We start from the raw sequence: 14,556 nt of genomic DNA, 5'->3' as shown, positions 1-14,556 counted from the left end.
TACACAAAGATGATATCAATGTTAGATCAAAGAAAGAAGTTCCACACAGCCTGGACCTGGCAAAGATTTCCTATTTTCGAGGGCGCAGAGGGAAAAAGGAACAAACCAAATAGAGAGGCAAAGGTAAAGTTTACTAGTAAGTATCAGGGTTCCCACACATTTTTACCAATTAATTTCCAAAACATTTCCAGAATATTTAACCTAATTTCCAGGACTATATAACAATAATTCAGCTCAATAACAAGTCGCTTACTCCTATGCACAATGCCAAAAGACAGGTAGTGTATGCCAGTGGTTCTCAACCTTTTTAGGCTGTGACCCCTGAAATAATCATATTTTAACTGGGGACCTGGCACCCTGACGAGCACAAAGAGTTGAGGAATTTTGTAGAACATGTTTCTATTGTGAAAATAGCAGATCTACATGCTCACGCCGCCTCGCAACGCGAGGTGTTGTGAGCATGTAGATCGGCTATTTTCACAATTTCTGACTCTAATATTTGACAATTTGGCCAATGTTTAATTTGTCATTTCAGAGGTATTACCAAAATCAATAACCAAAGACAATGCATAGCTATTTTTTCCAAGACCTTCCAGGACCCTTGATAAATTCCAAAACTTTTCCAGTACTGGAAAAATATGTTTCTAATTTCAAAATATTTCCAGGAATTTCATGACCGTGGGAACCCTGAAGTATTGAGGGTTTGAGTGGTTAAATGTCTGAATATACACATTAATCCAATCCATGAATCCAACAAAGAAAGAATAGAACAATAACACATTGATTTACACAATACTGATGATAGTGCAGTCAAACAATGTCCATGACGCTAGCAAGGAAAAGTGTGGAAAAAGTTTCACCTGCTACACAATTTTATAGACTACAATATATGTGTAGTGCTGCTTCATCTCTCTCTCTCTCAGCTAAAGGGTGCTTGGCCTGAGAAACGTGAACCCCTCCTGCCTCTAAAGGGGTTTTCACAGGAGGCTAAGAACATTTCCTATGGCATCATTTATACTACACAAAGAGCCATATGGTTCCATTTGTACACTTTCAGAGCTATGGCCAGTCCTTGTCTAATGCTTGCCCACCTGCCCTTGGCAGGTAAATAAGGTTTGGGCAGGTGAAGTTCACTTTCAGGTTGCCCAACCACTCATTTGATGAGACGCAACCGTCTATAAACACAACACAAGCTATCTGTCTAATCACCTGAACGTGGCCAACACACTGTCCTCTGGTCTGTGGAATGTAAAATAAGAGCACTGTTAACCTATCATTTTTGTGCACTTAAAAATATAAAATAACAAGTGAGTAACCATAGACATATTCAATCATAGCTATGTAGGTATTTGGTATTTTAATTTGGATGTATTGAGGTACAACATTGTATCGCACAGACCCAGAAAGTAAAGAAATAAGTCATCTTATAACGGATGATTTACTTTTTGGGCAAGTAGAACATGACCTGTACTTGCCTCTGAGACCTTAGTATCAACCCCTGAATGTTTGAGAACCACTGTCCTGGTGGTGCCGCAGTGTCATAGTAAATCAGTGTCATACATTTGACACACAGTGTCTTGAAAACCTGGAGACTAGTCCTGGTGAAATCTGGACTGGTGGTCAAGAACTGCCTGCTTCTTTGGGGGCTTGGGCGTTTTGGCAATGTTGGGTGGTAGAGATGGCCGATCGAGAGAAGAAGTTGGCACTTGGTAGGGCACTGTCACATCCTTTCTCCGCTTGATGGCGAGACGGACCAGTGTCTCTCGGAAGAGTTGTGTGTGGGGCACGTACTGCTTCTTCACAGCCCACCTCCCTGTCCGCTTGCAGTTCTCCTGTTTGGTGCAGAGTTCACCTGAAATGTATTTATTTTTTCTTGTCATTGAGCAAGTCATATATTTGTTCTGATCCTAACCCTAGGCCAGGGGTCTTCAACAGGGGTTCCGGGACCCCTAGGGGGTCCTCCAAATCTTAGAATATAGATAGAATGTTTTTTTCTCCTTTCTCCCTATGTGTCCATATTCTGAGAACTTTAGCCAAAAATAGCAGATCTACAAGCTCACAGCACCTCGCGCTGCAAGGCGTTGTGAGCTTGTAGATCGTCTATTTTTTTCAAAGAGCTTTGGTGTAGAGGGGAAAAAGAGCACAGTGAAAAGGTCAACCCGGGTCAAGTGGTTAAATATCTGAAAACACAAATTGAAATGAATCCAAAATACACTGATGATTGTGCTGTCAAACGATGAAACTATATGGAATCTATGAACAGGTTGTGGGGGTCCCTGATTCATCTCTCTCTCTCAACTAAGGGGTCCTTGGCCTGAAAATGTTGAAGACCCCTGCCCTAGGCACTTTCACATTTAGAAATACAGCTAGTGCTGTAATGTATATACAGAGGACAGGCAGAAATTGATCTTTACAGAAGGAAAGTAGGTTCACACTATGGACAAATATGAATAACCTGTGGCACTTGTGGCTTGTTTCCGCTTCACAATGTTTTCATTGTGGTCCAGAACAGCGAGCATTCCCCTCTCTTTCATGCCAGTGTAGGAAAAGGCTAACCTTTTTGGCAAATATTTCAGGAGAGCAGAATGGAATACTTCTAGGCCACCTATAGGAACATAATAACAAAATGTGCACATCAAAAAAAAAAAAAAATTTTTTTTTAGATTTTTTTTTTTTTTTTTTTTTTTTCAAATAATGCAGGTAAATATGGAAATCGGGAAAATTTCACATCACATCTACATGTTTTGGCTTTCCACCAGCAGGACCATAAACATGTGATGACAATGTCAGTTTACCTGTGTGTTTGAAGAGGCCCAAATATTCCAGGTCTCCCAACAGCAGCTTGCCACAGACCAGCTTCTCCAAATCCTGGTATACCTGCAGTCCCAATGTAGGCATTTAGTAGACGCTCTTTATCCAGAGTGATTTACAGTAGGTAGGCAAGGTAACCACAAGATAATACATCAAATGCATAGATCTAATAATACATCAAGAAAAAAACAGGAACCTACTGTCAGTCTAAACAGTATATTATCAAAACATTATTCTATAAATTCCTATTCCATTAATCTATAAAACCTTTTGTTAGCTGATCTACTGTAAATTATTGTAGGGTTGGATCAGGCTGGGAAGATTTTGCCATACATTTCGTTGCTTTGTTGTAGGGCAACATCAGTGTTTTGTACTATCAGTAACTGGGAGCCAATGGAGGGAATTTAGCAAGGTGTAAATGATGATGGGGAACTTATTTCAATAACAAGCTCATAACGCCCTCCGGTCGTGTATATAGCACTGCAGTGAAGGCAACGTAACACTATAGTTACAAGAGTGCTTACTGCTTAGAGTAGTACATGTTCAATATTTTAAAATGAGATCACATTGATGTAATAATCGAGACTGTGTGTAGTTTCTTTATAGCCCTAACAGTAACATACAAAGACTAGATTCTATCTAAATAATACAGTACCTGTGAATCCCTGGAAAGCCACTTCTTCTTCTTCCTCGTCTCTTGGTCCAGGGGGGGATGAAAACACCTGTACCTCCGCCCTCCCTCAGTCCAGCTATGGATGTCTCGGACATGGTACAGTATGGACAGCCAACGACGCTTCAGCTCCTGAAATAAATACATTGATATGCAATTATGGGCCTCTGTGACAAATAAGAAAGCTATGGTAAACAATAAGGCAACAAAGATAAGGAAAACTAATTCTCTCTTGTTAAACAGGCCAAAGCAAAGGTTTTACAGTTAGATGAATAGGCCAGACATAACAAGGAGGGCAGACAGTAATGTAAAATATGATGATCACATACCTCTGTGTTGCCTCCGCAGGAAGCAGAACAGAACCACAAATGATTCCTCAGAGACCTAATTGGTGAAATACAATACATAGGTTACACTCCTGTGTAACGCTCAACTTACTCAACATGAGTATTTGTGTGGCTGTAGGTGTCTTGAACATAAACATCTGCACTTACATTGACCAGTCCGCTAGATCTCCCCGACCCTTCTTCTTGGCTATAGCCATCAGCTTGCTATGGAAACCTGAAATAATAATTTAAATATTAAAACAATCTGAACTATTTGGGTGTCACCTCCGGTAAAAAAAAAAAATACATTGCAGACAACATAGAAAATGTAAAATCAGAGATTATGGAACACAATCCATTATCCAGTATCTTGCACTTGCCTTTGACCGTGTGCCAAATGTCAAATTGATGGTCGATTTCAGGATAGATTTCAGACCTCATCTTCTTTCTCACTGATCGTGAGCGGTCCGTTGCTACCACCTCCACCTGTAGTCCCACATCAAGCAGCGTGTCGAGGGCCCGTGTGAAGCCTTCTACTTCCATGGCAGATGAACTTGATGCTTCTGTGACCTACAAGAAGTTAGAGGGATGGAGGGTAGTAAAAGATACATAGAGTAACCAGCCGTTATGCCACAATGTTATGCAATAACACAACTCAAATTACCTGCACTAGGTTAGTCTGCAAAATCTCTCCAGTGGCATCCAGCATCATGGTGTAATGGCAGTATTTTGCTGAAAACCCTGGTGAGTCACATCTGAGTAAAAACAAATATATACATATTAAAATAAGCATTTCAATCAATGCAATAAATCCCAAACTAATGATCAATACTGATTTCAATGTATATACACTACTACTACTACTTCTGCTGTTTCCTTTACATTCTTCATACACACCTTCCATCCCCAGACAGGTGGACTGGCGTATACGGTTCTCCCCTCTCCTTCTTTTCCACCTCTTCAATGCAGAGTCTGGCCAGGATGGAATCCCTCTGTCTTGCGTACGTGCTCTCAATGACAGGACCTAGATATGACTTCTGCATGTCATAGAAGGTGGTGTGTTTGATCATCCTCAAGTTCATTAATGCGGACCAATCCTCCAACTCTGTGATGGTGCTCCCCGTGAACAGCACAGAGGCAGCACTAAGCAGGTTCACCTCAGGCATCCCTCTGACTTCAGGAGATGAAGACCAGGTACCAGAGTGTCCTTCAAGGCAGTCCCACCTAACCTTCATCTGTGCCCCGACATAGAACACGTTTGTTTCGTTTATGGGCTTTCCACAGCACTGACACTTCCTGAAGAGTTCTAGGATACTGGACTCATAAACGATGACCTTAGGCTCCTTCCAACGATGACGATCTGGATCCTCCTCATCATCATCATCATCATCCTCCTTCTTCTTCACACGCTTCTCCTGAGATGAAGCTGGGGTGGTGGTGGTGGATGAATCATCCTCGGGACAATAGTCTGAATCCTTGGGGTCAAATACTTCCCAACTGCTGCTACTTGTGTCCATGAGAGCCTAATTTTAAATGAAAATGGAGAAATAAACTAACACGCTGACCACACCAACATTGGCAGTTGATAATGTCTGTCATTAAGACCTGGAATTATTTTATACTTTAGCTATTGAAAAATAGCAAATATACAAGCTCACAGCACTGCTGACCACTTGTAGATCTGCTATTTGTTGTTGTGAAAATATTTGTAAATCTTTGTATATATATTTTTCAAAGCAAACTTCTGTAACTCAAATCTCTGCTTCTGGGGGTCCCTGGAACAACATATTTTGAGATGGGGATCAACGGCCAAATACAACATACAATAGTAATTTGGAGGGTCCTTGACATAAAAAAGTTTGAGAACCACTGATTTAGAAGACATTCATAGAATTGGGTCAAAATATTCAAAGACCATATACAAGCACGCAGCGCAGCATTCAGTGCTGCATAGTATTCCACAAATCAGTACTTCTCACACTTTCAAGATTTTTCATTAGTAACCATGGTGAATACTTACTGATTGACGCAGACGATGTAGCCCATGTGGGCTTGCAGTGTGTGGCGTAGATGTGGCGGGTGATCCAGCTACAAACTAAACAACAACAAAAAGGTCTCATTGTAAGCATCATAGACTCTCAGTAGGCCAATTCATTTACAACATTTACAAAGACCACAATAACATCTCTGTAATGCAATCACCACTTGTCAGTGTCTGTTTACATGTTCCTTCTACTCCTTAGGGCAGTGGGTCTCAACAAAACGTTCTTACCTCTTGAAAGAGGACATCTTTATGTGAAGCCTGTCTATATGTAGGTGCACGTGTTGCCAAGTATGGCATTTGAACCCTAATCATACCTCCTTTCTTCTTCTTTTGGCCATGGCTGATGGTGATGCTGTTGGTCCTATTTTGGCCATGGCTGATGGTGATGCTGTTGGTCCTAAAGTAGGGTTTGAACCTCCCCTCTCCATTGACCCCTGAGGATAACAGCAGAAATGAGGGAGAGTTTAATCACTATTATTTTACCAGCTACAAGATAATCCAAGACAGAATGTATAAGAATCAATCAATCCACATAAAATATTCCACTGTGATGACTTATTTCACCAGTGTCTCTCAAATAAAGTATGTGTTGTACATGCATTTACATGACAGTGTTAGAAGCACTGTGTTGTATCACTGATACTATGTTCTGTTCTGTTCTGCTCTGCTCTGTGATTGTAGAGATATTTGAAAATAATGATAAATGATGAGACCAAAGAAACTTTTTACAAAGTGTACATGAAACTTCTTGCAAGTTGAGAAAAATACCAACAAAGGAAAAGTGTACAGAATATGGCTTGAAGGTTCACAGCATTAACGTGGTGGGTCTCTTTTCTGTAGCTAGTAACCCAATCGCAACACAGAAGCAGGCAGACTATTTTGACGTCTTTCTAGGTTGTGACATCACTCACAGTCAGACAGAAAAGCAACTTCCCGTTAGGTTCTTCAAAATAAAGTGTCTAAGCTTGTTCCAAATTATACTAAAATAATCTGCAACCATAAACAAGCATGCAGTAAATAATGTGTTTCCGAAATGTTTTTAAATTGTAAATAGTAGTTATATTTTTAACAGCTGGGATTACTATTCATGTTTATCATTATCATGAAATAATTCACAACACTGATTCTCTGTTCGATTGTGCTGCGTATGTGATGCCTTGCCTGTGTTGTGATTTCACTCAGGGTCTTATGTTGGCATGTGATTCTAATGTTGTGCTACTCAAAGTTGGTTGATAAGTGAAGTTCTCTGACAAACGGTGTCATGGCCTAATCATTCGCCAACACAATACACTACACTGATTATGCACCACAAGGCAAATTATGACAGGATAAAGATTAGCATCGCTAGCAATGACAATAGAGCCCAGCCCAGCACAACGACAACACATACATTCATAAGATTGACTTCCATTATTCTAAATGGAGGTGTCACACTAAACCCAACCTAAACGATCAGTGGGGATGTTTCTACGTGGGGGTGTTTCTGAATGGAGGTCTGCCCCCCACATTGCCCTCGGGATCAAGAAACCTACATCCTAGCACTAAACGTGTCTCAAAACAACAAGGCTAACGTTATATTGACTTCTTCCAAATAAAAGTTGCCTACCTCTTGCAAAACTGCAACTTCATTTGAAGCCTCCACTTCTACAGGTGACAGGTTCTAAAGAAAAGTGACAACATAAATATAGCTATCAAGTGACTTGCGTTTACTTCTAATCTATTACACATTTCACAAATTGCTTACAGCATTACGATCTACAAGCTCACAACGCGTCGCGCTGCAACGCATTGTGAGCTTGTAGATCGGCTATTTTCAAACTCCAAACATACCTCTGGTGTTCTTCTTTTGGCCGGCAGGGGTGGAACAGCAATAGACGTGGTGGACGTCTCCAGGAACACTGATGGAACAGCGCTCTCCTTCAGTATAGCTTTTGCTTTCCTTGGCTTGCCCTTGTCCATCAGTTCTCCCATCAGATTCCTCTCGAAGTCCTCCTCCGTAAAATGTTCACTACACACTCGCAGAGCTCCGAGTATCATTGGGTCTGTATGTTCATTGTAACGCGGGTGTTTGATTGCTCTCAGCCACTGCTTACAAAGCTCCCGTCGTCGGTCTCCTTTTGGAAATGTGTGAAAAGACACGGGTCCTTTCTTCCTCTTTCTGGCCTCGTAACATCCAGGCACAACACAAAACGACGGCATCTTTTTACAGACAGACACGGTCCCACGGACACACACAAAACAACTACTACAACTACTGCAAAACAACTACTACAACTACTACTACTATAAAAACGACTGCTGCTGCTGCTACTAATACTACTACTACCACTACTACTACTAAGCTACTGCTATTATTACTACTACTACTATTACTACCAAATACAACCAAGACACGTTCCAAACACGACCAATGCTTTCCACCAACAAGCCCCTACAAGGCGCGCTGTTGTTACGAGCGGGAGGAAGGGGTTGGGCGAGTCGCGCAAAGCACCGTGGGCAGTGTAGTGTATTACAGGACGCGCCCTAGGAAGTGAGGTCATAGCTTCGCGTTTTCAAAAAAATGGTTATATACCACCAAAATAAAATTCCTTTTGGTTTCCATGTTAGAATATGATAATATGGGGTTACAAAAGCCCTTGAAAACGACCGGAGCCCCCCTTTAACTAAAGAACCTTACAGAAAGAATAAGGGAACCAAAACAAAAAGACCAAACACCCCTACATTGTGACAACACGAAATGGAACAACAATAAGGAATGAATAACAATAATAGTACTGAACAACTGAGGTTGGGAGGGTTGGAGAAACTAAGGCAAATACTGAGGCCAACTGTAATTAACTAAAGAACACCAGATAGCAAATGTAGGCAAAAGTATGTACTGTTAACTTACAAAAAGCAACCAAGGCGAAGGCAAACGAAATAACTAAAGCAAATAAAGGCAATGGGTTCGAAGGAGAGAGGAATTGAGCCTCTGCTGCAAACAAGCCGTCTGTCCTTCACTGCTGTTAGCTCAGAATGGCACTTTTGTAGAAACAGCCTCAGAGGGATGGCCAATCCTAGCCTGGGCGTTGACAGGTACTAGTGGAAGAAATATGTAACAAAAATAGGCTAATGTGTTCACTTCCGGCAGAAAGCGTGAACATTTGCACCTAGGGGTATTTTTGTGCGCCGAATTCAAAAATTGACGGTCCCAAGCACTTTTCCCATGGGATCTGGTGGCTCTAATTCACTTACCATACTATAAGACCCCCCAAAAAATCTTCTTTAAATAGCATGTGAGGGTCTATCTAGGGGTTTTTCATGATTCTGAATCCATTGCAAGCATTTGTTTTGCACGAAAAACATTCCTTGGGCAAGAAATGGACCCTACACAACTGTGAAAAGTGATGACTCATCACTAAACTATAGTTTTGTGGGGTCCATTTCTTGCCCAAGGAATGTTTTTGTGCAAAATAAATGCTTGGAATGGATTCAGAATCATGAAAACCCCCTAGATAGACCCCTCACATGCTACTTAAAGAAGATTTTTGGGAGGTCTTTTTTTCCTAACCCTACCCCTATGGTAAGTGAATTAGAGAAAAGTGAATTTGAGAAAAGTGCTTGGGACTGTCAATTTTTCACGCTTTCTGCCGGAAGTGAACACCTTTTTCACATATTTCTCCCACTATACTGGCGAATGGGACTGGCATGGGCAGGACTGAGGGCCGGACCTGGCAATCTGCTCACTCATTCAATAACCACCTCAAGCTCATGCATGGCACCACACCCAACTCTGCACTCTGCATTCACTCCACAGTCAGTCTCCATTCACCACCTTGATAATAGAAAGAAGTACATTTTCATACAAGCCTCAAATCATATATATATATTCCAACCCACCATAACTACAAATGAATTCCATTACTCAAAGTCCAAACACAAATAATACAATAATGGAATCATAATACCAACAATGATAATAATCATAAATAATAATAATAATACGGCCGCTGGCCGTAACAGCCTGGGAAAAAGAGTTGTAGAGGCACTCATTGCGCGCTAGCGCTGCTGCTACTCAATGATTTGCCATTTCAGATCATGACAAGTGACAAGCCAGTGGGCCAATTACATGACTTATATTTTTTCGTTTTCGGGTGGAAACCTTGTATGTCCAAAACCGTTTTTTATTTTTTTATTTATCAATTTAAAAATGATTTAAACTAGTGAAAACAGCCGATCTACAAGCACACAACGCCTCGCACCGCAAGGCGTTGTGTGCTTGTAGATCTGCTGTTTTGTGCAAACAGTTTAATTTTTTACTTTTGTGCAAACAGTTAATTTTTTTTCCGTTCGGGAGTTGTCCCGCTTTTTCCAATGGCCAGCACGTCCCTGGGAGACAGTACAGGAGAAACCCCAACATCTAAGGCCAACTAGTGAGGAAACCTTTCCTGCCACTAACGAACATGACATTGATCAGGATTGATCAGGATTGATGTCATATATGAGGTGTTACATGCCTCATGGGCACCCGTAGCCAACCTACACTTAAAGGACAACTTTAGTTTTTTACTAGTACAAGTGGCTAAATATGTAATTTTACACAGAATAAGCCGATTCCCAAGATACAACGCAACCTTTCATGGTTGGATATGACTTATGGGGGCTAGAAGTGTTACTGTAAATAGCAATAAAGAAACTGCTGGCTTATTGTGTCTAAAAAGACATATTTAGCCACTTGTACGCATGCCCCCATGTGTACGCATGCCCCACATTTTAGCACAGTAAACACAATAAAACAATAGAACAAAGCAAATTAAAACATTGGGGGGGAGCCACTTGTGTGAAACTATAGGCTTGGTGAAGAGGATGCATGAAGTTGGAAAGGAGGTTATTCAATGGACTGGGTTCCATACCTGGTCAGCACCATATTCAGATTGACCGGACTGTTACACCTGTTGTGCACGCTCCCAGGAGGATTCCTGGTGTGTTTAGAGACAGAGTGGTGGAGGAGTTACACTGCATGGTGAATAGAGACAGTGGTGGAGGAATACACTGAATGGGTGTCATAACAAGGCAGACAGAGCCAACAGAGTGGGTCACTAGTATGGTTACTGTGGTCATCCCTAAGCAAATCTGTATTTGCATTGGCACAAAAGACTACTAAACGGGAGCACTATCCATTACTGACTGTTGAGGAAGTAGTTTCCTGTATGCCAAATGCCAAGTATTTCTCAGACGCTAATAAAGGGTTTTGGCAAATCAAATTAGATGAAGAGAGTTCAAAGCTCTCCACCTAATACCCCAATCGGACAGTACCGGTTCCTGAGGTTACCGTTTGGCATCTGTTCAGCACCCGAGGTGTTCCAGAGGGCCATTGCACATATGATAGAGGGGCTTGAAGGAGTTGTAAATATCATTGATGACATGCTTGTGTGGGGAGACAGCAATAAAGAAACTGCTGGCTTATTGTGTCTACAAATACATATTTAGCCACTTGTACGCATGCCCCGATGTGTACGCATGCCCCACATTTTAGCACAGTAAACACGATAAAACAATAGAACAAAGCAAATTAAAACATTAATTTTAACACTCACTTTTTCTTTTCTCTAATTATAATCTAAAATATGAACCCTTGTTGTAAAAAAACAAAGTTCAGTAGATCATGTTGGTACTATGAAGTGAATGAATGCTACGCTGCTATGAGAAGTAAACTCACTCAACTATAAAGTCGTTGTCAAGCCTCGTCAATATCTTGCACAGACGAAGTGGCTTAGCTAGGGTTTCAGTGTGTTCATGTGAGGTCATTATAATGCTGTCCTACTCCATCCAAAGCCGTGATCACACTGAAGGAAGAAGTTCTGTCTGATATGGTCAGAAAGAAGTGTATTTCTGAAAACACAAAAAAGAAATTGTGTCTCGTCAGAAAGGAAAAGTCAGACTTTGAAAACAGCCCACTGAGTACAGAGCTCACATTTTGCAATGGAGAATCAAGAGTTTATTTGTCAGTCTTATAAGAATGTGCACCATATTATTCTCTGTTGGGGAGAGTGGCTGTTTGTTATAACATACAAATTAATTCTTGGCATTGTCCATGTTCAAAGCAAGAAACACCTGTGCTCATAAGTCAATAGCAAAATGCCACTTCAATCAGACCCGACCTGAAATGTTCCTAAAGGTTCATTCTGGATCCTGAAGGTCACAGTACTGAGGATAATCTATAGCCCCTTTTCGACTGCAGCTTTAGCACCACACTACACGACACTACACCACACCACACCACACCACACCACACCACATAAAAATATTGACATTTTCCATTACACAAAAGTACCCCTATCGTTAAGAAACAAATTGATCCTTTTAACTATGATTATAATACAATATAAATTTGTATTACAACTATCCTAATTATAATACACTATAATGGATTATAACTGTGATTATAACACAATAGAATCTATTATCATGTATTACAACTATATCCTGGTGGTCTAAATGAAAAGTCAGTCAGTGGCCCAGCTCAGACCTACTCTCTGTAGTGGATACTTCTTAGTACAAGGTTTAGTACCACTTTCACACCACTCTACCCAGGTCCTTGTAGTGGAAAACCTGGCACAAGTGGGCGGTGCGGAGTGGTGTGGTGTTGGGCACCTGATACACGTGTTATCATATCCTATGGATGGGACTGTTATCAAAATTGTCATACCTTAGCCAAGGCTCAGTAGTCAGACTACCAACTACCAGTAGCTGGGTAGTCCCAATATCAACCTTAATATCAGCCTTGAGAAAGAAAAAAAAAATTGTTCCCGAAGCGGGATTCGATACCGCTATGAGGTGGTTACCAGCCACCCGACGCTACCGTTCACGCCACTATAAACGACGGAGCCGCGCCGTCTCAGGCGCCGATGAGCCCCGAGAGCCGCCGCCGAGGGAGCGGTAGCGACCGAGTCGCCGCGGCGAACGGTGCGAACGGCGCATGAGCCGACTCAGCGGCGTTACCGAATTATGTGCCGTTATGGACAGAATAGTAAATTTTGACCAGGGGACTGCTCCCGTTACCGAGTCATGTGTAAAACCAAGCAAAAAACAAAAGTCCGCCAGCTGCCTTGGTTAGCTCAGTCGGTAGCGTCGGGGACTAGTAATCCGACGGCCGGGGTTCGATTCTCACTGACGGAGCGACCAGTATACTGTTCCTGTGAACGTGCATTGGCGCATGCGCATTGCAATGACAAGTCTATGGGCGATAACGGATCTACCAGCTCCTGGTAGTTGGTAGTCCGACTACTGAGCCTTGGCCAAGGCATGACAGGGGTGAAAACAGACCCATACCAAGGGAGGATAACACGGAGATCGGCTGTGTTGGGCCATGTCAGTGGAAAAGGGGCTTATACCTACCTGAGAGAGCTGCTTTGACCTCACTTGTCACCTGATGTGTCTTCACCACATAAAGTAATGCCAAAGGATGCATGTTCCCAGACTGAAGAGAGACCGCCAAAGCGCCTCATACCTCTTGAGAACTTTTGCACTGTCTGCCCTGGAAAGATTCCTCGCTCAGATCCAATGTTGATAACCCACAAAGCCAACATAGTGACATACAGTGGCATATTAAAGAGTATGTTTAGTTCATGAATACATTATTGACCCTTTAACTGGTTCTTTTGCTTCATTCAATGTTTTAAGTATAACAGTTATTCACTATTCATTCATGTTGCCTTTCTCTCTATCTCTCTCTCTCTCACACACTCACACTCACTCACACACACACACACACACACACACACACACACACACACACACACACACACACACACACACACACACACACACACACACACACCTAATAGTTTTATGTCCATAGAAAAGTCTTTCACTCTTTAATTTCAGAATCAGTAACCCTTCAGACATTCCAGGAAACAGACTGGTAGACATGTCCCACTACCGAGGCGGCTGAGGATGTAAAGTAAAGGATGTTAAGGCAGACATTTGTAGCTCCTGGAAAGACCCTGACATCCAGGGGCGTCAATTGGGTATGGCAGGGGTATGCAGCTGCCATACCCTGGGTCCAGGGGGGAAAATAAAAGTTACTTTTAAATATACCGGTAAATCCATGAATGTCTCTTTGTTGCGACCGTAGGTCGCATTTACTATCAAACCCTGCACAAAGTGTAAGTCAGTCCGTCAGTCCGTCAGTCTGTCTGTCAGTCTGTCTGTCACACCTCACACGTCACACTCTTGCCCTGCTCATATCTCCGCAACCGTTGCCCCGATCCATGCCAAATTTTGCACACACGTTCCTTACCTGCCAAACTACAACCTCCAAGGACCCCCGGAGCTCCAGGGACCCCCAGGTCCCTGGGGGACCCCCAGATGTAAAAAATGACCAAATGTGCTAAACTGACCAAATGACCACCCCAACGGGGCTGCTCACGGGGAATTCCCGGGGACCACCGACTCCTGGTGCTCCAGAACGGATGCAAAAGTGGTGGCGCCCCCAGTGGAGGACCCCCTACACTGCAGCTCACATAAAATGCCGTAACTCCGGCTAGGAGCGACCGGGACAGCCGGGGCCGGTACCTATTCGTCCGCCTTGCCGGCGCGGAGACCCCACCCCTCATTTCTCACATGGCCCTCTTCTAGCGCCACCATGAGGCCGATTCTTGCAAAAGACATTTTTGGACACTGCTCCTACAATTTTTGCCCTAAAATCACGCACATCGGTACAC

At 42.4% G+C, this 14,556-nt stretch overlaps 1 protein-coding gene across 1 annotated transcript; it reads right to left on the bottom strand.

Moving 5' to 3' along the window:
• Positions 1-507: 507 nt before the first annotated feature.
• On the bottom strand, positions 508-8,416 carry LOC308298197 (uncharacterized protein). The gene is made up of 13 exons (XM_080741753.1): positions 7,682-8,416; positions 7,458-7,511; positions 6,166-6,285; positions 5,828-5,902; positions 4,705-5,330; positions 4,472-4,562; positions 4,188-4,377; positions 3,976-4,042; positions 3,811-3,865; positions 3,467-3,613; positions 2,796-2,877; positions 2,456-2,605; positions 508-1,852 (listed from the first exon to the last, which is right to left on the bottom strand). The coding sequence occupies exons 1-13, from the start codon at positions 8,048-8,050 to the stop codon at positions 1,593-1,595; spliced, it is 2,286 nt and encodes a 761-aa protein (XP_080597879.1). The 5' UTR covers positions 8,051-8,416; the 3' UTR covers positions 508-1,592.
• Between the last annotated feature and the right edge of the window lie 6,140 nt (positions 8,417-14,556).

Source organism: Nannobrachium achirus (assembly GCF_963921795.1).
Source record: "Nannobrachium achirus genome assembly, chromosome: 14".
NCBI classification, from domain to species: domain Eukaryota; kingdom Metazoa; phylum Chordata; class Actinopteri; order Myctophiformes; family Myctophidae; genus Nannobrachium; species Nannobrachium achirus.
The sequence above is the reverse complement of the archived record's forward strand: the minus strand, read 5'-3'. Positions and strand labels throughout refer to the sequence as shown.

Excerpts from the sequence above, each read along its gene's own strand:
- LOC308298197 (XM_080741753.1), bottom strand. The coding sequence starts at position 8,050 with ATGCCGTCGTTTTGTGTTGTGCCTGGATGTTACGAGGCCAGAAAGAGG. Across the intron at positions 5,331-5,827 it reads TACATCGTCTGCGTCAATCA|GCTCTCATGGACACAAGTAG; the intron begins GTAAGTATTCAC and ends ATTTAAAATTAG. Across the intron at positions 1,853-2,455 it reads ACAAGCCACAAGTGCCACAG|GTGAACTCTGCACCAAACAG; the intron begins GTTATTCATATT and ends AATACATTTCAG.